Genomic DNA, 16,881 nt, shown 5'->3' on the forward strand with positions numbered 1-16,881 from the left:
TCTCTCTGCTTACAATTGTTATTATAATTATTATAATAATAATTTCCTATTCTTTAATATTATATGAGTACTTTTGATTAAAAAAAATTCCTTGATTATTTTCCAATCGCTCCTTAGATTTATTAACCTTTTTTTTAACCATCATATTTGTAACTTCATTCTCAGCTCTTTCCATTGCCAAAGCCATATATAAAACTTGCTGAAAATTCACCCTTTCTCCCAGGCTATTTATTCCATCTGGAAATCTGGTGTGAATATCTTTCAACAATGCTGCCATTTTTATTCCCTCTACCATCGATCTCTTAATCTTTCATCCAGATCTGATTCAAAATTACACTCTTGGGACAATTTTTTAAGCCACCCTTAAAATTCAGCAACTGTTTCGCATTCCCCTTTTTCTATTCGAATGAACTTAATTCTAGAACTAAATAGAATATTAGTAGGTTTAACTGCTTTGCCTATTTATACTATTTCATCAATTTAGTTCTTTCAAAATTCTTGGATATATAAATGACATCATCTCTGCCAAGTTACTATCCCCCATGTATGCAAATAATATTTTTTTCTTGGTTTCCTTATCCACCAATATTCCCATTATCTCCAAAACATCATCTATATTTCAATAAAGTCATGAAAATTGTTTTGTTTATCAAAGTTATCAAATTTTACTTGAGTTATATTTATTATTTCAAAATTTTTTTTAATTACCATTGTTCGTTTCACTTTATTATAATTGTTCGTTTCACTTAAAATATTTAATTCACAACATTAATTAGAATGTTTGATTCATCAATTTTACCAATTACAGTAGTTTGTTTTTCTTCTTTATTCATAATAAGAGAATCCTTCGTCGCTATTATACTAAATTATAAAACATGTTAATTTTCTTAGTTGCATTCAACAGAAATCAATGAACGTCAATCATATATACGATAATCATGATAATATAATCCAAATAAACTGTAATATAAAGTGTATGAAATATAATAATATCTTATATAGCATTTATCACAGGTTAAGGATGATGAATTTCTATAAACATTAGCCCAAAACATGACAATTGATTTGTTACCAAAAACCAAAATATGTGAATTAGAGGTGGGCGCGGGCCATGAAATTACGCCTGTAAATTTTAAATTATTAGGCGTGACGGGCCTTCCCAAAATTTTTCCCGGGCGTGATCGGGCGTGAACATAAATTTCCCGTAAATTACGGAAATTTTAATTTTTAAAATTGTTTTTTTGTAAATATAAATATAAATTTGCAATTTATTATATTATATATTTTCTAATTTAATTTAGTTCCTTTTTTACAGAAAATTTAGTTACATTTTATTTGCAAAGATCTATGGACAACAAAATAGAAAAGATATACTTGTGAGCAGGAAAACTCTCATGAAAACTATAATTCCATATAAATATAAATTTGCAATTTATTATATATTTTCTAATTTAATTTAGTTCCTTTTTTACAGAAAATTTAGTTACATTTGCAAAGATCTATGGAAACAAAATAGAAATGATATACTTGTGAGCAGGAAAACTCTCATGAATACTATACCAAAAATATACGATGAAATTAAGATTAAAAGCATGATCAATAATAATTACTTGTCCATAACCACTGATTTTTGGACGGATGACAATAAAAATCGAAGTTTTTTAACCATTACAGGACATATTATCATTAAGGATTTTGAATTAACATTTGTTTTGGCCACAAGGGAAATGAAAACAGGCGTCATTATTAAGTGTAGTCAATTTTTTTGGAAGAATACACAGAAATAGAAAATTATTTAAATAAATATATAGTTGTGTGACTGATAACGGAGCAAATCATATATGGGCATTCAAAGATGACGAAACGCTAGCTTGTATAAGCCATATACTAAATAATATTATGATGGTATAAAAAAAATAGTGCAATGTTTCAAATATTCTACAGCTAATATCAAGCTAAGCCACACTCTTATCAAGATTTAATAACGAGATGGAACTCTATATCATGATACAGAGTTTCTTAAAATCATATTCTGAAATACAGGTGAACTTGTTTAGCAAGCAAGAATTAAATAGATTAGCTACAATTGATATCAACATCATACGCGATTAGATTAATTTTTTCAATATAGAATTCTCGGATAATCTGAGCGCAGATTCTCGTCCCACAATAAATGATTATCTATGGAAACAAAAATTAGTAAAATTTTGTTAATCTTTTGAACGTGATACAATAATAATCAAAACCTTAAAAAACAGAACAAGATTTCTTTTAAAAGAAAGATTTATTATGCAGCCACTACACAAGGTAAGCTTAATTCTAGATCCGAATTTCAAAAGTCTTAAGTTTTTAATAGAAGAAGAAAAGGATGATATATATAAAACAACCTTAAAAATGCTAAATGATATAAAATTAGATAATATGAATAAGTCAATGCCAACTATCATTTATAACTTTCCTAATTTATCCTAAACTCATAAAAACCCGTATGTTTCTAAATGGTCAATGCCAACTATTATTTATAACTTTCCTAATTCATCCTACACTCATAAAAGACCGTATATTCTAAATGAAAAATTTAGAGAATTTTTAGATGATTCAGATGAAACATTAACACCTAGAAAGCTGTTAGGATGAACTTAAAAAATTCATCGCTCATAGACAAATAACAAGACAATATTTTGAAGTTTTGGAAGCAGGAATATTCATTTCCCTTTTTGAGAAAATTAGCCAGTAAATTTTGTTAGCCCCGGCAAGTTTGGCTTCTAGTGAAAGGTTATTTTCTGTAGCGAATCTCTTATTAGAGGAAAGGCGTACACAATTGATATAAAAAAAGATGGACATTCTTCTTTTTCTAAATAAAAATTTCGATTTATAGATTGTATTTATTTTTTATTATTAATATGGATTATGAAATGAGAAATAAATTGAAATTCAAAAAAGTGTAAAATTATAGCAATAGTTTTGAAAAATTTAAAAACACCTTAAATTTTCGGGCGTGAATCAAAATATTGCCTTTCGTGAGCGGGCGGGTCGAGTCGAAAATTTTTTGGTGGATAGCGTAAATTTTTTAATTACCACCGTGAACGAGCAGGTCGTGAATAAAAAATTAGGTCCGCACCCATCTCTAATGTGAATGACTTATGCAGCATCTGATATTAATACTTCTTTAACATATGTCCAGATATTAGTTTAACACCCTTAATTAAAGATTTAAAAACAAATTCATAATATTCTCTTTTTCATTATAACACACTCAAGCCCAAATAATGGAAATACCTATTGCATAAGAAGCACCTACAAATAGATGGCACATGGAGCTTAATTGAAAGACTAGCTAGATTGTGAAAGCTTTTTATAGATATGAAAAATCTAAATTAAGCCTTTTCATCATCATTTATTTCAAAATTTGTTATAAAGGCAGCATCTTCAGAAATTGGTAGTAATGATTTTTCAGTATGCTATTCTTCCAATTCCCCTAATCTTATAATAGATAGCCTTATTTTTTTGTCTTTAGTCTCATTAAAAAATTTCTTATTTGATTTATTGAAGGTAATATATTTTTTTTTTGTAAATATTACATAATCATTTTACTAATCTTATAATAGATAGCCTTATTTTTTGTCTTTAGTCTCATTAAAAAATTTCTTATTTGATTTATTGAAGGTAATATTTTTTTTGTAAATATTACATAATCATTTTAGGGTTGAGACGCATTTTAAATAAAGTTTCTATTTCTAATTTTACATTACTAAGAATTTTGAGAATGATAAATTCTTGCAGTACATTGCTTTCCTCTTTTTTAAACTTAATTACATTTAAAATATAAAAAAATTATTTATTAACTGACAAAAATTTAAAATTTCTTAATAAAAAAACTCCCCGAATAATTCGCCGTCTTTTTTAAATTAAGCAAATATACATGCCATGTTGAATGTTTTTCACATCATGGACTCCCCTATGTCTGATATTAAATTTTGTTTGTATTATATATTGCATTTTATATCTTATTTAATCTATGAATAGTGGAATTTTATATGTTTAGGTATTGCTTTAAAGTTGTTTCTTTATCCCTGTAACTTATATATAATTTAAAATAATGGAATAAAAATGAAACAGAGAAATATTAAACTAAGATGAATTTTTATTTAACTAATCAAAAATCATTAATTGTATAAAATAACTTCTAACATCATATAGATTGGATTTCATAAAATACTTATTTCACATTCACACAGGCTTGTTAATCGAGATCTCTTCAAAAAAAAATATCGAAATCCAGGATCGACCTTTTTTTAAAAAAGTTTAAATTTCTGAAGGAAATTGTGATCGATGCAAAATTAATTAATATAAAAATAATATGGTGCTATTTATTGTAATAGAATAATATAATATACAATTAGAATATATTTATTTGTAATTAAAATTAGCCTTTAATAATACTTTTTTTTAAAGTTTCATTTAAACATCCACGTCTTTCATTAAGTACATGTTTAGCTTGTTATATTCACTAAATATTTTTTTAAACTTTATATAAATATTAAAAATATTAATTGAATCATCATTTGAATAAAAAAATATTAATGGAAATTGTGAAGAATTTTTCCCCAAAAATTATCTATATCATCCATACATTCATTTGAAGAATCTGCATGTGGTTGATCTTGCAGATTTTCCAAATGCAACCTTTCTTTTACCAACAGATTTTGTGACAGATTAATATAAGGCCAATTTAGCTTAAATTTTGCTGCTTATGTTACTTTCATCAAACAGTGAAGGAAATCTATATTAAGAAATGATAATTATATTAAATAAGTGTTCATTCATATAAATCAGATATCTGTCAAAAGTCTTTTCAAATTTTACAGTCAGTTCTAGCCTAATATCTATATGGTATTTATAGGGTCATATCATAAATATTGATTAAAACATTATATTTAGACTTAATATACAAAGAAATAAGCATATTGTGATCTATTTTTAAAGAATATTAATCAATATATAAGATTAAAATTCAAAAAATCTATTAAACTTTTTGTGCCTGTGCTGGCCCATTAAAATTTTACCAGATATCAGATTTAGTAGGCCTCTGGCCTGTTAAAAATATTTTACTAAATTTGCCAAGTTCATTGCAATTTTTTAATAAATTTTACAGATCTATAATACTATTAATATAAAATAATTGCATAAAAATTTAATACTTTTTTTTATCAAAACCTCTACGAACACACTCTACAAGGGGCTGACAATACCGCATGCAGCTAAATTTCCTTAATTTATCTATTAGAGGGGTTAGATAGCGCTGGTCCATAATCCTTCCGTTTCAAGATCTTTAATGATGTTTCCAAGGGTTCCATAACCTTAATATTTTTATTTTAATTATTTAAATAAAAACATTATATTATTACCAGAGACCCGAACCGTTATATATAACGGTTCGTTATATATAACGGTTCAGTTTGGTTACGGTTCAATATGTAAAATATTATAATGGTTACGTTTTGGTTACGGGTTTTAAGAAAAAATTTACAAAGGTTGGTTCTGTTCAGCTAATTATAATGGTTCATAATGATTCATTACTGTTAGAAATTTTTTTTTTTGAAGCAACACCATCGTTAATTTATTTTTATTATAAGATCTATGAATTATATATAAAAAAATATATAAGATTCAAAATAACTCATTTTTAAATATATTATAAGTAATATATTTTCTAATATAAATGGATTCATATTTGTTTGTTGTGACGATAACACAAATTTTAGCCCCGAAAAGGCCCTTTCTACAGAAACTTGTGTTGCGGGAACCGCCAGTACTATAAGAGTAAGTTTATATAATTCTGGATATTCAAATTTTTTTGATTCCTAAAATATATAAACTGAACCGGTTTAACCTTTTTTATAAAGGTTCTTTTTACTCCTTCAAAAAATAATTATATCGGTTCGATTACGGTTACGGTTCTGTGAATCCAATTTGATCACAAATTTATTTCATTGACTGAAAGTAGGAGTTCAATTTGGTCTTGTTGGGAGCTATAAGATATTTTCTCAATTTCTCCAATAGAATATCAGCCATTTTAGGGGACATATTTTATTTGTTAATTAAAGAAACATTTAGCAAATGTTGATCTCGATATTCGCTTAAAATTGATATCATTTTCCACCTTCTCCGCATCTGTGGTTGCAATAAGGTTCAGATTTCGAAAACAACAACGTTGATGTTTTGGTAGGCTAAAGGATTATTTGAGTCATCAACAGATAATATGTCATCTAAATTTATTAATTCCAAATCTTCACTATCTTCATTTTCTTCAAAAACTCTAGAAAAAATATAAAATTTAACCCTAACCAAAATAATTTTTTGAAATATTACTTAAAATCCTTGATAAAGTTAGTGCCATTGTCGGTCATCTTCACCACCTTATTTTTATTTTATAAGACTCATGAATATCCATAATTTCCTTAGCCAAAACATCATACGTTAGCTTTCCAATTATGCGCTCAGTGCCAAAGCTACTGATCTTCTCTTGAGGGTTAATGGGTCCAGCAAATGAGCAGTAATTTCGATAAAAGCCTTAAAATAGTACATTATAAAATTAACATAAAAATAATATACCTTCAATGACCACTCCAACAATTAGTAGTGGGGCATACATATGAGGCTTAACTTCAGACAAATCTCTTATAAGATATGTTAGGCAATAGATATTTTGTTGCCCACATAATTTTTATAGTTGGAGAAAATATTTTAATGATTTTCACAAATGAAGGATCATAAACCAGTTGGAAGATATCAATAATATATTCCATTATAACCTTGTCAGTTGTTTTTTGTGATATTGCTGGAATATTTAGATTATTAAAATCTAATTTTGTTTGCTTGGATTTGCAACCACTTTGGTTTTGCAGAGATTAATTTGTTTTTTTAGAGAATTCATTTATGTGTTTGGCAATGTCATTTTAATTCACTATGCCTTCTCTTTATAAAAGAAAAATATTATATGTATTAATAAATATGTTGACATTAAGATTAACAAATAAAAAAAATTTAAAAGAAGTAAATTATTTCTAAATGCCTTTTGAGGTTTGAACTACTAACCTTTGAAGATATGTTCTTACAGAAAGAGCATATCAAAGTTATCATGACATACTTCCATCCGATTCATATAAAGTAAAATACTTACGTCGCTTATGAAAAGGTAAAAGATTCTCACTTATATCTGTCAAATCAATAGTAGGTGTATTATCTTTTAAATCTATAATGGACATTATTAAAACCTAGAATTAATTTATATTATATATATATAATAATAAGTAAATAAAACTTGTAGGCTGTAAATCTCATAAATGTTCTCTATAAGTGGAATATAAAATATGATATAGATGGATATTTTTTAAAATATATTTTAATTTTTATTTTATTTATTGCTTTTTATAAAAAATAAATTTTTAGACTTTGGATTCAATGCTAAATTTTTTATAAATTAATTTTATTTCGCCTAAAAAATATTTTTACTCATAAGACTGGATAACCTTTAACAAGTTATATTGGAATCCTATATTGATTCAATTGGTCATCAATAATTTGTCCACGCTTTTTTTGATACGAGTCATCTATAAAAAGTTTTCACCTACGTCAGCTGGCTTGATTGATCATGAAATCGTTAAAATTAGAAGATTGGAATACATTTTAAGAGGAATCATTATTAAATACGATAAAGTTAATAACTTTAATACAGCCTCAAATATTGAAAGTTGGAAGGGTAAGCGAATACTATTTAATTCTATCTTTCTTTCTCATTAAATTATTATGATTAAATTATGTGTTTTCATGATAAGATCGAGTTTAAATCATAATTTTATATTTAAAAAAATATATAAAGTTCCAAAAAATTTTGGTAACAATGTTGAATGGATTGACATTTTGAAGAGTATGCTGACTTTTAATACTGACACCTTTAAACACAAAGATGCTTCCTTGTTTATGGATTTGACTAAAGAGTTAGAAAAATTTCTTTTATAATTATCTTATTATTACCACTTCAGAGATGTGTCGATATAACATTTTAGCCGATACGATGTATTGGTTAATACCTGTGGCATTGATACTTATATATTGTATGTCTTATATGAAATTTTGGATTTCTCATTAAATGTAAAAACCACTATCAATTTTTTTTTTATATGAATTTAATTCTATTCTTATTGATATTTCGCCTTCATTTTTTTGTGGTAGTTTTACCCCAGTTCGCATCAATGTATTCGCCTACTTATTACTTGATGTTAGTTTAATTTGCGTCATTTTTGTTAAATTTCGCAGTTCTGGCTGCAGTATTCCTATAGATATCAAAGGAAGACAGATACTGTCGAACGTGTAAAGGCCGAATCCTCAGAAACAACCAAGCAATTTGTTGATTTACTGAGTCTTAAAATCTGCCCAAATACCGGCCATACTTGAACCATCTTGACTTTTTAGACCCGATGATATCACTCTGATCCCAGGAGAAGCCTATTTCTCGTTTGAAACTATTCCTCCATTGATCCGTTGTCATAAAAAGAATACTTAAAATTGGCAAATATTCTGAAATTTGCAAAGATTACGTTTTCATACCAATTATATTCACTATCTTAATATACTTCGGTATACTTTTTATCCGCCTTAAAAATTTGCGATCTCACATCTGGGCCATTCCACGTCAAATCGCACGATTCGGCCGAACTCTTTTAAAATTGTTGAAAATTTCTCGAATTATTTATCATCTCAAAAATTATTTATAGTAAAAGAAAATATAATATATCAAATTGTAGGTACATAAATCTCTAAAGGGCTATCAAAATAAAATAAAGATTGGCTCCAATTTGGGTCTTTAACTTCCGATTTACCTATATTGCTTTACCTGTATTTTTAAGCAAAAAAGGGAGTTTGTTTTCAAATTTTTTTTTGCTTTTTTTTAGACACCTTTTATAAATATATATTATATGTCAAAACCTTGGCGACGCTATCGACTCTCCCGTTAACAAAAATTGAAAAAAAATAGATGACGCTTTACTAAATTATAGATTATGCTTAGAATTTGGTTGCTAACTGACCAATAACAGGATATTTTTACTTTTTATACCGAACAATTTCAAATTTCTATTAAATATACTAATTAAACTGAGGGGCAGTGTGGGCTAATCCCCATTAGACACTTAATAATGTAACAAATTTACAATTATAAATATCTTTGGTACAATTTTTATTAATAATATAGAAATATAGATGGATAATCCTATTCATTCCATAATTTAAAATATATTTGAAACAAAATTTAGTTAAATATAAATAATTATACATTTTAAGAAAATAAATTAAAAAGATGAATAGTTTTAATTGTCTCATCCTTATGTAAAGTATATATTCTTTCGATAGCAGTTGAAGGACTGACTATCTAAAATTTGCGATTTATGTATCCACAATTTGTCAATTAAGGATGGATTTGTATAAGAATTTGAGGGTCTTGAGGATGCAAAAAACTAACTAACACCTCTTTTTCGATTGTTTTCTCTAAAACATAGACTCACCATTGATTGTCATAGATATATGTTAAATATATCCATTTTTTCATATAGTAAATTCGCATAAATATTCGAGTGAAATGTTATATTTAATATTTGTGATTCTATTGAGTTTGAATAAAATTTTGCTTCAATTTTATCCTAAGAAATTGGTTGAAAAGTATGCGTTCCTGTTATTGTACGCGCTTTATTGAATCTCTCATTTTCTCTTTCTCATATTTGTCTTCCATAATATAGGAGAAATCTATTCCTTAATAAAACAAATTATAATATATGTTAATAAATTTTAAATCTTATACCTTTAATATTTTCCTTACATTTGCCAAAAAACTCTTTAGGACAAATGATTTGTTCTGAAACAGGTCTTTGTAAAGTAGCCCTGGCCAATAAACGTTTGACTGTACCTCCGACCCCGTAACAAGCTGATTTATCATGAGATGTGGCCCAGAAATGCCACTTACTTTTATCCCATTAAAATTAATTCTTACTTGAATCTTTTAACTATTTTTTATTATAGAAACAAAATCCCTTTTCCCAAGCATCGATCTACTATATTCATCATTGCTATGAAAAGTTTTGACAATAGCAACGCTGGCGGCATCTATTGTCTTACCGGGTTTAGGATTTGGTGTTGAGAAAAACCCTATTTCTTTTATTAAACCTGAACGCCATATGATATGAAATATTAAATTCTTTACAATTTTTCTTACTGTCAAATTTGATGGTAATAATGTTAAATCTATATTTATTTGTAATCCACGAATGTAGTCTCCCCTTTACCAAATTTATTAAAATGATTTTCTAACTCTTTAAACTGTTGGTATGAACATTCTTACAAAATAAAAATACTATTATGATTTAAAAATAAAGATGTTTTTTGAGGTTATAGCTACTAGATTTATTTGAGAATATATTTTTTCTACATTTTAAACAAATAAATTTGTATCCACCTTTTTTTAAACATTAATTTGAAAATGGAAGATTTGTATTATTGTTATCAAGAACATTTTCTTCCAGGGTACTTTTAACCATTAAGATTATCATTGTCTGACTCAATTACATCGATTTCGATATCCATTTGCTATGAAATTTTAAATAATCTACAGCACCAGATGATTTAGGTTTATAATACAAAATATAATATCAGCTATCCAACTTCTGTTCTTTTAAAAGTTAATAAGTTATTAAGCTCAAAATATATATTAATCAGTTAAAAACACGTAAAATAACATTATATTCACTCTAACCTAATACCATATTCTTATAAATTATTTCAATCAAATAAATTTGATATTCTAAATTACACAATCACCAAATTGATTACAAACTCGAATGTTACTTTGTCATCCTTGAGGCATATTATACTGCTCTATTGCATATGGGTGTTCAAGTATACACACTCTGGTTCTACTCACCATCAGTATTCCTCACTCTCCATCACAAATCCCATTATACAATAATGCTGTTATTAATGATATTAATCAATTACCCCATTATGAAACCATCTTTGCAATTAAAGCTTTCATATCCTGATCTCATATAAAAAACTCATTTGAGAATAGAATATTAAAATTGTGCCTATTTGATATTGGATTGGCAATATAATAACTATTGATAGAATTATTCGATATAAAGAGTTTTAAATTTATTAGTAAATGGACTATATGATTGATGGTCACTCAACAACATAAATTTCATCATATTCTACTTATATGAATATTAATTTACAGAAGAATACATACAATTAGCCAATAATCACAATTGTGACAATCTGGTAAAAATTTTCAATTCATGAGCCTACCAGACCTCAGCACAGCACCTATATTAAATATAACTGCCCACTGAGTAATAAACTTATAAAAATAAACAAATTGGGGCTATTGTCATCTCATCGAAACCAGAAAATTAAGTGTCCTCAATCTGGAATACTGATCTTATCACCAGCAATTCATCGAACTCTTAATGCATTTTCTGCCCTTGCCCTCACAACTAAACAACCCATAGTCAACATTCCTACCACATTGGCTGATGTGCTTACTAGCCCAACAGTTCCTGTATCCACTGGCACAAATGTTTCCACGTTTGATCCAGCTGACTCCACAGATGTAGAAATATTTTTAGTGACACCAAAGATATTTCTCTTTCACGAATACCTAAGGGAGCAAGGCTTCAAGTTGCGAGGCACCTGTCGAAAATTTGACTTCCTTTTTTATTTATTATTCTTATGTAAAACACTGGCTGGATACCCTGTCATTTGCCTTTACTACCTTGCAAGTTCCTGATCCCGCCAGCAAAAAATCTCTCACATAACAAATTAAGGATGCAACTATCTACCCCTTACCCATTAATCACATTTCCACATTTTTAAGGGTAATGACACAGATAAAAATAAGAATCACAAAAATGACCTGACCAAAGCCAGGTTAATATCTAAAAAACTGGAGAACCTAAATCCGTCATACACCTGGCAACCTCTGACAATAAGCTGGCTCCCTACGATCAAGCAACTTATCAAGCTCTTCTCCTAAAACTACTTACAGGATCTTAATGACGAAGCACCGTCTTACCCTGGAACTCCTCTAATTGTAGCCACTTATACCACAAGCGACGTTAAGAAGACTATTATCTCCTAATACTAGACTTAGGCTATTTTGCTCCCAATTATAACGTTGACACTAAAAGGAAACTTAGATCTCAATCAATAAATGACAGCAAAAATTAATGACTATATATTTGTGGTTTACTAATATTATACTTTTTTCCCGATAATTGTGAAAATTATAACTTATTTCGTAATTTTGTAATCATTTTTGACTTTATACTAAGCTTTTCTATTAATTGAATATTTAATTAACTAATTTATTTGAATAAATTTTTTTTGTGGAAATTTTCATAATTCTTTAATTTTACAATAAAAACAGAGTATTTTTAATTTTAATATTTTAGTCGTTAAAACTTTTTTTTACTCTAGATATATATTTTTTAATATTTTTTTTCATAAGCGTCTCCCATTGATTGTAGAGATATATTAATGTTATCAATTACCCTATGAAATCAATATCTACATTGTCATTTGAAGTATAAGGAATGTTTGCTAATTTTTGTCGACATGAAGAACATAATAACATATCTAAATTGATTGGTAAATTTTTTTGGGTTATCCAGGGTGGAATCTTTCTTAGATTCTTGCGATAATAAACATGTCTTTGTAGATTAAATGGGTTGCAACATTTTGATATTTTAACATTTGGTTCGTCCACCTGTGATATAGTATAAAATTTTAATTGATCTGCACCTAGAATATACGTTTTTGCACTCTCCAAATCCTGAAAGGCATACGAAAAAATAATAATGATTATTTAAAATTAATCTGAATGGGCAAGTTAAAAATATTATGCAGAAAGAGAGATCGTTTTAAACAGTTTATTTTGTAAAATATATGCTAGTAAAATATACCTAATAAAATATTCATTACATTGTTGTGATGATTTAATGAAACATATTGACGATTAAATTAAAACCCATCCATATATAAGTATTTTGCTTAGAATAATACATTTGAAATATATAAAAAAAATTTAAAATATTTTTTCTTTAAAATTAATTTTTATCTATAAACTGGAAGACTTTGAATGAGTTAAGATAAAAAATTTTATGGGTAAAACTTAAGGTCAAATTATGATAATTTTTACCTAATTTCTTCATTGTTTATTTTATTTTCTATCAAATTTGCCTTTCTTATATTATAGTTTCGAAAATAACTTGTGAAATCTTTATAATGTATATTTATTTTATTTACATATTAAAGTTCAAAAAATATTTATTTTTCTATTTGCATTGCACATAATATAACGAAAAAATATATCTATATTATATAATAATCTAGTGTAATAATTTATTAAATTAATTGTTCAAAGGAATAGATCGGATTCCCTCTTCGATATATCGTATCGTATGTGAGTAGAAGACTGAGAAATCAGCCTCAATTATATGAATTCTGTTATTTGGTTTTGGATATATAGAGCGATACTGATTTTCCAAAACTCCAAAAAAATTTTCAATGGGGTTTAATTGCGGGGAATAGGGTGGAAGATATGCTATATTTTGATAATTTTCTGTTATTATATGAGCTCGGTGAATGGGCGCATTATCCATAATTATTAGTGAATTCAACGGTAAATTTAATTCATCCAGGTAAGTTTTGAATTTTATTGATGTAAATGCCCCGTCTATAATCATGTATTTTTTAAGACCATTAATTCCTATGGTACACAAAACCGATACGTTTTTCCCCGTTGAAGGAGAGAGTTTGACGGATGGCCTCTTACGCAGAGGTGCCCATCCATAGTGGGAAATGACATGGGAATTGAAGCCTGTATTATCTAAATAGAATATATTTTGAAATGGCACGTTCATCATTTTTAGGCAATATTCTTTACGAATATTTATAACATCTGGGAAATTCCGTCTATCGGGTTTTTTTCCAACCCTTTTCCTGCTCCACCCTATTGATTTAATGCATCTAGATATTCCCGAATCACTTATTTTGAGATGAGGTGGTAAATTTTCCACTATATTTTTTATCGTCAATCCATTATTATGTTCTAGTAGCTGTATAATTTTAGATTTCAATTCTGAATCATCATTTTTGTTCCTTCCTCTTTGATTGATTATGTAATCGGTCAAGGGGTCATCGTAGTATTCGGGGAATGTAATCCTTTTGAAACGGTATACCGAAATAATGGATGAATTGAGATCTGGGCCATTGTCTTTATGCTTGCCTGTTCAAATTTAGGTTTACTAAGCCATTTTTTGGCTATGACTATTTTTTCTTGACTCCATTTGCCATATTTCTTTTGTGGTTCATGATAGGTATCAGAGTTTGTTGTATGTTTGATTAGGTAAAGAATTATTTGTTATGTCAAATAAAGCGTGAAATATTTTGAGAATAAGTTGATTCTTTCTGTGAGGAAAAATCTAAAAAATTATATATAATGTTAAATATTGAAAATCTGTAGATGTAGAAAAGTCTAAGATACGGGAGATAATGAAATTATAATAAATAAGTTAGGAAAAGTTTTTAAAAATAATTTATAAGTTTTAAAAAAAATTTTAAAGAAAAAAGAATTGCTTTTAATTTTTTATATGTAAATAAATGTGTTATTTTAATTATTTCTGCAAACAAAATACTTATATATGTGTTATTTTAATTATTTCTGCAAACAAAATACTTATATATGGATGGGTTTTAATTTAATCCTCAATATGTTTCATTAAATCATCACAACACTGGAGGGCTAATAAGTCATTCGATATAGTAGTAAAGTAAAAATCTAAAAAATTTAAAACTTTTTAAGGATGGTGGGGGGGGGGAGAGGAGGCAGAAATAGGAAATTTTATCACATTTCTTATAAACGTATCAATATTTTAATTTTCCGAATAATATTTTTCAACCAATAGTGCCATCTATTTTTTTTCAATTTTTAGAATGTATATTTCGGAAAAATCGATAGTCGCCAAGGTTTTAACATTGTATGTATATTTATAAAAGGTTTCTAAACAAAAAGAAAAAAAAATTTCAAAAACAAATTCCTTTTTTGATTAAAAACACAGGTAAAACAATATAGGTAAATCGAATGTTAAGGTGCCAATTTTTATCCTTTTTTGATAGCCCTTTAGAGATTTTCTTTACTACAATATGATATGTTATATATTTTTGTACTATAAATAGTTGATATACATATTAAAAATTTTACAGATTCCAAAGTTGTTCTTTTTTGCACCTATGAGCCCCTATCAGGTGTGCTAGCGAGTTAAAATAAACGGCTTTCATTTTTTGACCTATCTAAATAATTCCAGAAAATTTTAACAATTTTAAAACGGGTCGGCCGAAAACTTGCTTTTTTAATCGATTAACGGCAATCTACTCTCTAATTAGTTCTAAAACTCTTCCTTTTTTATTTTCTTCTCCTTTTAATGCTATATTTTTAAAATAATAATGATTAATATATTGTATAAAATAAGTTTTTAATGTTATTTAATAAATAAACAATTTTTATTTCACGAGATCAAAATATTCTATTACGATATTATTGATAAGGTAAAAATATTGATAAAATAAATTATTAAAATAACAATATGAAAAAATTAATTTAATGTAATTTTGTATTGACCATTAGTATTGGCCAATTATTACCCCTTTACGTTGACATTGCAATGGTAATTTTTATATCACGGCCTTTAAAATTTATAAAACTATCATGTGTCTATGAACATGTTTACTCTAGTAAGAAAAGATCTGGACCAATGTAATCATTATAATCTAGTAGTTTTTCTTCAATGATTCAAATTTAAAATTGTGTAATTGATCTGAAAACAAAAACCATATTTCATTATAAAGATTTATGTAATTAATTAACGATTTTGATGCTTTTTAATTTTTACTTTATATTCTATATAATATAATCTCTTTAAAATACGCACAAGAATTTTGTTAAGACGATTGAAAAATGATAAAAGGATTGAACAAAGGAGAAGAAATAAAATATATTCATTGATTAAATTTTATCATACTGTATAAAAGAAATATTGTTATATATAAATTAAAATCATTTTCAGTATAATGGGATGTATATTAAAAATATACACGTATCTTTTTAATAACAATTTTTATTTTGTATAGTACATGTTAGAAGAGAATTAAAAGTGGTAGTATATTCAGTTTGAATGGAAACAAATCGAGTATTTACAGGCTAAAATTTGCCTTTTTCGCACATTAAATATATTCTTAGGCAAAATAAATGAAAAAAAAATTAAGTATAGTATGATTTATCTGAATATCTTAAAAACGAATTAACTTTATTAATACTTCATGGGTATATATTATGCGATTAGCATATCATTTGATAACAAAATAAGAGCATTAAAATATTTTTGATTTTTTTCTTCCTTTTTGAGATTTTGAATTTATATTTGGGCCAAGGTCGGATGTAAATAAATAAGAATGAGCCCAACCGGCGTATTCTCCATATAAGTTCCGGAATAAATCGCCTTATTATGTTTTTTAAAGAGAGCAATTAATAACCTTATCAGCCAGATTATAAAATAAAATATTCTTTCTCCTTTGAATATAAAAAACTAATCTTAATTTGGCGGATAAGATATATAAAAATTATTACTTATTCATAATGAATTCCGGCCTTAGACAGGGACCGAGCTTTTTTGAGGACTTTTTACGGTCCTTTTATATATATTATATTATTTTTTTTAGAAAAGTTATTTTAATTTTTGTTGAATTTTTAGTTCATTTGTATTTGGCAATAAG

General features: G+C 26.9%; 2 protein-coding genes across 5 annotated transcripts in view; one reads left to right on the forward strand and one right to left on the reverse strand.

Annotated features, from left to right (window-relative positions):
* The window catches only part of LOC135925316 (uncharacterized), an 88,808-nt gene extending 72,631 nt beyond the window's left edge, over positions 1 to 16,177 (forward strand). Inside the window, exons 8-10 of the mRNA XM_065460942.1 lie at positions 7,523 to 7,762; positions 7,883 to 8,000; positions 16,044 to 16,177. Of these exons, the coding sequence (XP_065317014.1) occupies positions 7,523 to 7,762; positions 7,883 to 8,000; positions 16,044 to 16,137 (452 nt within the window). The 3' untranslated portion in view covers positions 16,138 to 16,177. The remainder of the gene's footprint in view (positions 1 to 7,522; positions 7,763 to 7,882; positions 8,001 to 16,043) is intronic.
* Positions 5,251 to 16,881, reverse strand: part of LOC135926025 (N-glycosylase/DNA lyase-like) — a 72,305-nt gene continuing 60,674 nt past the window's right edge. For 2 of the 4 annotated variants that reach the window (XM_065463491.1, XM_065462048.1), the window contains one exon: positions 16,272 to 16,607. In XM_065463491.1, the coding sequence (XP_065319563.1) occupies positions 16,480 to 16,607 (128 nt within the window). In that variant the 3' untranslated portion in view covers positions 16,272 to 16,479. Of the gene's footprint in view, positions 5,361 to 16,271; positions 16,608 to 16,735; positions 16,798 to 16,881 lie in introns of those variants that run through there. The other 2 variants (XR_010571992.1, XM_065462690.1) reach the window with 2 other exon arrangements.

This window comes from Gordionus sp. m RMFG-2023, chromosome 1 (genome assembly GCF_954871325.1).
Source record: "Gordionus sp. m RMFG-2023 chromosome 1, tfGorSpeb1-WG-v2, whole genome shotgun sequence".
Taxonomy (NCBI): domain Eukaryota; kingdom Metazoa; phylum Nematomorpha; class Gordioida; order Chordodea; family Parachordodidae; genus Gordionus; species Gordionus sp. m RMFG-2023.